General features: G+C 44.8%; 1 protein-coding gene across 1 annotated transcript in view; it reads right to left on the bottom strand.

The window, feature by feature from the left end:
- Positions 1 to 1398: 1398 nt before the first annotated feature.
- The window catches only part of Kntc1 (kinetochore associated 1), a 73727-nt gene continuing 66218 nt past the window's right edge, over positions 1399 to 8907 (bottom strand). The window contains exons 57-64 of the mRNA XM_038345609.1: positions 8366 to 8422; positions 7693 to 7747; positions 7446 to 7509; positions 6798 to 6927; positions 5897 to 5986; positions 5336 to 5481; positions 4512 to 4602; positions 1399 to 1477 (exon numbers count right to left, since the gene is read on the bottom strand). Of these exons, the coding sequence (XP_038201537.1) occupies positions 1457 to 1477; positions 4512 to 4602; positions 5336 to 5481; positions 5897 to 5986; positions 6798 to 6927; positions 7446 to 7509; positions 7693 to 7747; positions 8366 to 8422 (654 nt within the window). The 3' untranslated portion in view covers positions 1399 to 1456. The remainder of the gene's footprint in view (positions 1478 to 4511; positions 4603 to 5335; positions 5482 to 5896; positions 5987 to 6797; positions 6928 to 7445; positions 7510 to 7692; positions 7748 to 8365; positions 8423 to 8907) is intronic.

The raw sequence follows: 8907 nt of genomic DNA, 5'->3' as shown, positions 1-8907 counted from the left end.
GGTGGATCTCTGTGAGTTTGAGGCCAGCCTGGTCTACAAGAGCTAGTTCAGGACAGGTTCCAAAGCTACAGAGAAACCCTGTCTCGAAAAAATTATATAAACGCTGACAGAATAACCTTGGGCAATATTTACTTACTACCATGTGTGCAGGCTTGTATGCATGTGCCCCAAGATGTGTATGACAGGTTGACCTGGGGTGTCTTACTCAACTCTTCTCCATCTTAGTTTTGACAGTACCACACCTGGTGCATGTCATTTCCTGGAATGGCAGACTAGGAATCTTTGGGGATCCTCTAACAAGCACGAGCCACAGACCTGCACGTCTTATGTAGATGTGGAGAACCTGAATTCTGTTCCTTGTGCTTGTACGGCAAGACTTTACCAGCTGAGGCATGATCCAAGACAGGATTCCCCCTTGCCCTCCGGAAGCCAAACTTTATGCAGCTTTATTAAAGACACTTTCCATAAACAATGATGGTTTTCCAGGCAGGACATGGGCAGACAATCACTAACAGTACACAAGAACTTCCAAACTCCCTTCTTGTACCGACTACCAAAACCAGAAAGCCACTATACAATGTTTCAATGTTCTGAAAGGGGGAGGAGCTTAGAGTGAGAGCTGACATTTCACATTGAGGATGTCTGACAACTTTTCACAAGTCGATCCTGACTTTCAGGAAATTAAATGAAAATGGCAGAATTATCAATCTGAAGATCCATAATCTTTTAGAGAAGGAACCGCTGCTCTTTTGAGGACACTCAATGATGTTATCACTGTAAAGTCCAGACTGCCCAATAGACTGGCAAAACCAGTTTTGGGGGTCAGGTTCCAATGGCCTCTGGTCTTAAGGGAGTTAAGTATATGTTGACCGTAGAGGGGAGGATATAAAAATGAATTTAGTTTTCCCACAAGATAGGATTTTATACATGGAAGAAACAGGAACCTAAGTACACGATTCTTTTTCGAGAGAAGGGTGGACTATTCATTTTAATTTTAACTGTATGAGTATTTTGCCTGCATGTATGTGTATATGTGCACCATGGGTATGCCTGGTGCCCATGGAGGCCAGAAGAGGGCATCAGGTTCCTGGGAACTGGATTTAAACAGTTGTGAGCTGCCATGCGGGTGCTGAGAACTGAACCGGGTCCTCTGGAGAGCAGTCTTAACTCTTAACTGCTGAGACACCTCTCCAGCCTGATAGCTGAACTATCTTTACATTTTATTTCTTTCATGTACAGTGCAAAAAACAGACTCCAAATTACACAAGGAACCAATATTAAAATATTTATTAATTCAGCATGTGAGAAACTTAATAGTTATGTTATATTGAATGTCTTAGTTATTCCTTTCAGAATAATGAAATATAGATTGTACAATTTATATACTGCAATAAATATGATTAGTTAGTAGCAGACTCCAAACTTCCTCTTGTTTCTGAAAAGGTTGTTTAATTTATTATGATCCACCAAGAAATATCTAAATGGGGAAAAAACAGAAGCATAACTCATGAGTATCAGGGCCCCATTATCATTATTATTACATTCACCATTTTTCTTTTCGAGACAGGGTTTTGCTATAGCTTTGGAGCCTTTCCTAGAACTAGCTCTTGCAGACCAGGTTGGCCTTGAACTCACAGAGATCCACCTGCCTCTGCCTCCCTGGGATTAAAGGCGTGTGCCACCACCGCCTGGCTTACATTTATTGTGTGTGTGTGTGTGTACGTGCGTGCGCACGCAAGTGCACATGTACATGGGTGTCAGGACAGCTTTGTGGATCCTGGGGATCAAGCTCACATAACCAGGACTGACAGCAGCTGGTCTTCTTTGCGAAGCCATTTTGTGAGCACTAGCTTTAGATTTTAAACAGAAAATTGTTAGGTAAGCACAGAACCTATGACTCAGCTAGTGTTAATGTGCACATATAAAAGCACCTTGTATTTGAAGATAGGTACAACTAGAAAGAAATGAACTTTAAGGATTACAAATACACTGCAATCAATATTCTCATTTTGTAAGTTAATATTGTGCTGTTACGATGTCAGTGGAGTGTCCCTGGTCTCTACCTGGTGGCACTGCTGAGCAGTACCTATTGGATGTCAGTTTGCTCACTCACTGGAAGGTGGTGGCATCTAGAGATGGGCTGGGTTAGAGGACTCAGCTGAGGGAGGCTGTGCCTTGACAGGTGTTTCCTGCCCCTGCCACTCCCTGGCTGATTCTTTTTCTTTTCTTTTCTTTTTTTTTTTTTAAAGATTTATTTATTATGTATACAGTGTTCTGCCTGCAAGTATACCTGCAGGCCAGGAGAGGGCACCAGATCTTATTGCAGATGGTTGTGAGCCACCACGTGGTTGCTGGGAACTGAATTTAGGACCTCTAGAAGAGCACATAGTGCTTTTAACCCCTGAGCCATCTCTCCAGGCCTGATTCTTTCTATCTTGATGCCATCCTCTGTCTGGCCACAGTATGAAAATGAGCCATGGCCGTGGACTGCAATCTTAGAATCGTGGCTCCTTTTTTTTTTTTTTGGTTTTTCGAGACAGGGTTTCTCTGCAGCTTTTTTAGAGCCTGTCCTGGAACTAGCTCTTGTAGACCAGGCTGGCCTCGAACTCACAGAGATCCGCCTGCCTCTGCCTCCCGAGTGCTGGGATTAAAGGCGTGCGCCACCACCGCCCGGCAATCGTGGCTCCTTTGAACTGTTTCTCTTCAGTATTTGTCATGACAGTGTCTAACCAACAGGGTCCCAGGAGACAATGACAGACACGAACCCAGCCAGCTATTTATGGAAGGTAAAATGCAGGTGCACTGGAGCATGTCAACAGGCCCTGGGGTTTCACTCACTGCTGGGACATTAGGCAGCAAATGACTCAGGCAGGTCACTTGGCCTGTGGGGCTTAGTGACTTCATGGTTGTACAACACATTGCTCTTGTTCATGGGGATGCTGGTGTCATAATTATGTGCACACAGTAGCTGATACTGGAGCTGGCATAGAGCTGCTTGCCTTTCATCCCAGTACTCCAGGCGGCACAGGCAGGCGGATCTCTGTGAGCTTGAGGTTGGCCTGGTCTACAGAGTGATAATGATCACAAATCATAATGCCAGGCTACTCACCACACACACTTTTTAAACATTCTTTTAGCGCAGTGGTTCTCAACCTGAGGGTCATGACCCCCTTGGAAAACCTTTTATCTACAAAAATACTTACATTATGATTCATAACAGAAGCAAAGCTATAGTTATGAAGTAGCAACAATAATACTCTTATGGTTGGGGGCCCTCACAACATGAGGAACTGCGGTGCTGTTAAGGGCCATAGTGCTTAAAGAAGACACTTTAAAGCTTAGAAGAGTCTTAGGCCAGGTGGTGGTGGTGGTGGTGCACGCCTTTAATCCCAGAACTCAGGAGACAGAGGCAGGTGGAGTTTGAGGTCATCCTGGTCTACAAACAAGAGCTAGTTCCAGGACAGGCTCCAAAGCAACACAGAGAAACCCTGTCTTGAACCTCCCCCCCCCCCCCAAAAAAAGAAGAGTCTGCTGCTGTATTGACAGCAGACTCAGGCTTCCTGGGTCTTCCACCTGCATCAAGAGGACATTCTGGGACACTGGGTGGCACACTGAGATCATCTAGGTTTGTGTAGATACACTGTGATGTTGGCATAACACCACGCTCAGAGGGAACCCAGTCATATGATACGTGAATGCACGGGCACATACAAATGTGATTGTTGCTAGAATATAGAGTCAGTTGCTGTAGTGATACTTTGTGTTTTAACAAATAAAGCTGCCTGAAGATCAAAGTGCAGAGCTAAGCCACTAGAGGCCAGGCAGTGGTCCCAAACACCTTTAATCCCAGGACCCGGAGATAGAGGCAGAGGGTTACCCTGGGCTACACGAATTGACCCAGTCTTGAAGAGAAAGAGCTCCCACAAAGTGATCCCAGCACTTGGGATTCCACAGCACTAGGGAGGTAGAGACAGGGGTGATGTGGGTAGGCAGAGAGATGAATATAAGGTGGGAGGAGACAGGAGCTCATTGCCGTCTGAACAGCAGCCTGAGGCAGCAGTCTAAGCAGTCAAACTGAGTGTAGTCTGAGGAAGCAGTCAGAGGACAGGATTGCCCTTTTGGTCTAAGGATTTGGTAGAGGTAAAAGTTCTCTCTAGCGGCTGCTGCTCTGCTTCTCTCAGTTTTCACCCCTAATATATGACTCATGTTTTTATTATGAACAATTAGAATTTGTGCTACAAGTTGCAAGACTAGAAACAGAGATAGTAGGACTGGCCAAGTGCTTAGCACATAAAAGTGCTTGCCATGTAAACTCAACAATCTTAATTTCATCTCCAAAATCCATAGTGGAAGGACTGACCTCTGCATGTGTAACGCATGTGAATAGGGGTGCACACACACACACACACACACACACACACATGCATACAAACACGCACACGCAAATAATGATTTAATTAAAATATATAAATGGTCTCATTTGAATTGAAGCAATAATTAGCTAGCTTTACCTTCAGGATTTCACGTGGAGCTGCATTTGGTGGCATAGGCTTTCCATAATGCTTTGAATACTCAGTTATCAAAGCTGATGCTTCATCTACACTGGAACCAGAAAGAACAAGGTAGACGTGAGGAGACCCTTGGGGGTGATTGCTGTGGTGATGACTTCAACAATACATAGATGTCATAACATATCAAACTGTATTCTTCACATAAAGCTTATTACACAGCTCAGTTTAACTCAAAAATTAACATTCATCCATCCATATACTACAATGTAATCATGATTGATCCTGAGGATAAACAAGCAGCTAGAGTCACGGAATGTGCAGGAGGATGGGCACCCCCGAGTGGCCAGCTGGAGGATGGAGCCAAGGCCAATGCCTCTGACTGCACTTTCCCTTCTGGAGTGTCAGTTGTATTCCCTTCTTTCTTTCCATATCCCATCCTGGCTCCAGCTCAAGCAGCTCTGTTTCTCAGCTTGTGGGTGCAGAAAGCTAACTAACAAGCTTAGCAAGATTTGCATGTTACGTAAGACCAGCAGTGCACCATGCAAGCATTAAGGAAGAAAGTTGTAATTTAGGGTTCAGAGCAGGACTATGAGAAGCCTATTTTGAGGATCCAGACAGCTCCTTTAATTACTGGATGACAGATTCTGTTCCAAGGTTCCAAGACACGGGAAAGTGAGCTCCTGAGACTGCAAGAGCGCCTGGCTTACTGCTGCAGCTTCAGGTGCAGCCAGCCACACAGCTCGAGAGCGGCTGCTTTTCTCCAGAATCAAGATACATTTTAAGGAAATTCTACAGTAAATTGGTGTCTCCCCATGTTAACTTACCTCGAATCATTTGCCAAATAGTTTACCAATTCGGTGATATTGTTCATGTTTATCATATGCCATTTCAACAATTGAAAATATTTTGTCTTTGCCAAAATTCCAAATTCCTTCTTATTTATAACATGATTCAGAATCAGACTTCTAATCTATGGAATGAAAGTTATTATATCAAAAATGTGTTTAATCCTAAGTCTTCACCAATGACAAATTCCCAACAGGGTTGAGATGTCAGTCTTTGGCATTAAACCTCCGGTAGGGGCACGCGGCTCAGTGCAGTGTATGAATAGAGAGCTACGGTTGGTATGCTCTTGGGTTTTTTTTAAAGTGAGGAAGAGGATCTAATTACAATTATTAAAGGGTACGATTTCTCTAGGGGCCACAGCAGTAAACAAGACAGCCATGGCACCTGCTTTTTATCTTTTATGTAACAGTGAAGCCAGGCTCCTGAGAATGCGCGGTGAGTGCTCTAGCCGGGACCCTGACGAGTGGAGGAACATTATTTTGGAGATAAGAATTACCTTCTATGTTCAGACACAGCTAATGAAATGAAACTGCCCTTACTTGGTTTGAAACTCCTGCTAGCTGGCCCGCGTTCATGTGTTCTTCTAACTGCTGTAAAATAAGCTGAGCATCACATGACTCCAGGAAATTCTAGGGGAAAAAATTAAAGCAGAATTAAAAAGGGTTATTATTATTAGTTGCTGTCAAGTCTGGAAGGTTTTAAAAAATTCTTTAGGATTCTTTAGTTTGGTAACTGGGCATAAACCCACTCGGAAGAGTGTCTGCCCCAGACTTAACCTGGGTGGGCATAGTGGAGCCTGCCTGCAGTCACACCACTCAGGCTACAGTGAACTGGAGGCCAGCCTGGGACACACGAGGCCGGGGAGAGGAAAGAGGCACAAAACCAGACCAGAGGAAGGAGAGTGACGCTCACTGGAGTTGTGTAACTCTCTTCAGGGTCAATTTTGCACACACTTTTACTTAAACTAAAAGTTCATCAGTTCTATTAAATATTGAAAAAAAATGAGCTGGGTGGTGGTGGTACAGATCTTTAATCCCAGCACTTGGGAGGCAGAGGCAGGTGGATCTCTGAGTTTGAGGCCAGCCTGGTCTACAGTTCCGGGACAGCTATAGAGAAACCCTGTGTTGAAAAAGAAAACAAAACAGTTGAAAAAAATAAGATGCATGTGCCACACCTGGCCGAGGATAGTCTCACTGAGACAGCTGCTTTTCTTGCTTCACTTTGCTCTGCCAAGAAAATCAGTCTCCCCAGATAACAGAACAATGCCTAAATGCCTTTTAAGATGCCCTGTGGCTGCACGTCAGTCAGTCTTGCTACGATCCATCAGTTGCTTCACCCACACTGAGCACGCATGCTTTATAGGTCTGGTGAATGAAATGCACTCTTCCGAGGGACAGGCAGTACGTCCTGGCAACCCGAGAGGAACAAGATACAAGATACCTTAATCTGCTGATGTCTTTTCTCAGAGTGGGGCATGAGCACCAGACAAGTCAGTGCAAAAGCTGGAAGCTCTAACTGGACGTACTGCTTGGCGACGCCCATCATGTCCAGGTCATCTGAAACTGGGCATCTTTGAGAAGAGGCAGTAATTAGTGACTTGACAGATTACTAGACCACATTAGCCTTTCTCTTTCTACTGAGCTTCCCGTTCACTGTCCATTACTTTAAATGCCTAAGTGCTGCTACACAGTACATTTTTACTCATTAAGAATGAGCCTTTGAGAGCAATCCTAGAAGCAGGAGCATCAGGCCAGCCTGGTCTACAGAGCGAGTTCCAGGATAGCCAGGTCTACATAGAGAAACCCTGTCTGGGGTGGTGGTAGGGCAACAAAAACAAACAAGCAAAATTCTTAGATGCCCTGGATCCATGTGACAACACTTCAGAACTTAGCAAGAAAAGGCACTATAAACCTGCAGCACTAATCTCAGAGTGCTGCAGCCATCAGCTCTGGAGAAAACTTTCCAGCACATGTGGAAAGTAGGTGGTGCAAAACTAATAGACACTCCAGGCGGCAGTGAAGATGCTGACTGGAAAGGAACATCAAGGCGACAAGTCTAACTTTCCTGAGAGAACACACATCCACTTACTCTAGGATGGCGATGAGACTCTCGTAGCAATCTGATAACTGACTGGGTCTCAAAGGACAGGAGGCTGAGGAAGAAAGGGTAATAAACACAGGCACTCAAATATCAATGCCACAGTCAGCCAGACATGGTGCGGGAGGCTGAGGTAGGAATGCTGTTTAAAGCTAGCCAGGGCTATAGTGCAAAGCCCCGTCTTACCACAAAACAACCCCAAAATGCTACTGCGGGTGTTGAGAGGCCAGCAGCTTACCTGAGAGCAGAGGGATCTGGATCACACGCTGCCAGGCCTTGCTGAAGTAGGGGACCTGTGGAAATATGGACACTGAGGAATTCATGCCCGGAACACTAGAAACTTGGTTTCATAGTCACCGAACAGCTGGATTAAAGCTTGCTAAGACTGAATCATGCATGCTAAGACTAAAACCATATGTCCATATTGAGCATCTCTGTCATGATTCCTACATAATACTATATTACAATTACTTATATACTGTTACATGTTATGAGTGATTTAGAAATGACTTAAAATATACACTGGTGAGATGGCTCAGTGGATAAAGGTGATTGCTGCCAAGCTAGATGACTTGAGTTTGATCCTGGGCCCCATATGGTAGAAGGTGAGAACTGACTCCCACAGGTTGTCATCTGACTGCCACTTGACCTGAGGTCTCTGAGAGGGTGATCCAGGGGATCTAAAATAACTGCTCTATGACAAATGCAGAACAAAATGGCTCACGAAACCTGGGACTCAGAAGCAGCGTCTTCAAGAAGGCGAGATGGCAGCTGAGGATGCTGGGACGCCATCCTACGCTCATCCGCTCTGTTCTTTACTATGAAGCTGATGGCTCAGCACAAGGTGCCCAGAAACTACGGAGCACAGGGATTAAGCTCAGTGAAATGTACCTTAAAGGAAAAGCACATACCTGCCATAATGAATGGACACTAGAAATGGAGGATAAAACTTTTCTCAGGTAAGCAATCTGTAAAAGAGAAGAAAATTTAAAAATTTTAAAATTACCAAAATGCTAAATTTCAATAACAACACATTTATTGTTAGACATTTTTAAAAAAAATTGAGATAGGGCTTCACTCTACAGCCTGGGCTGGCCTTCAATTCCTGGGCGACTACAACAGTGCTGGGACTGCAGGTGTACCCCACATCTGGCAACAGTGCTGGGACTGCAGGTGTACCCCACATCTGGCAATTGTACACATTTCCCCCCTTTTTCTGAGACAGGGTCTCATGTAGCACAGGATGGCTCAAACTATGACCCCACACCTCTGACTCCTGCGCCTTACTGCCTGAGCGCTGGCTTTCTTGCAACAATGCTATGGAGCCCACACTTTCGCACTGCTTGTGAAGCAGTCCCGAGGAGCATTCTCAACCCCTCAAGGCCATTTTGAGCTTAACTTTCTCTAACAGTCGTTGAGTCTGGCAGGCTCAAGAGCGAAGGCTTGCAGCATA

The sequence above is a fragment of the Arvicola amphibius genome, chromosome 10 (genome assembly GCF_903992535.2).
Source record: "Arvicola amphibius chromosome 10, mArvAmp1.2, whole genome shotgun sequence".
Classification (NCBI taxonomy): domain Eukaryota; kingdom Metazoa; phylum Chordata; class Mammalia; order Rodentia; family Cricetidae; genus Arvicola; species Arvicola amphibius.
The sequence above is the reverse complement of the archived record's forward strand: the minus strand, read 5'-3'. Positions and strand labels throughout refer to the sequence as shown.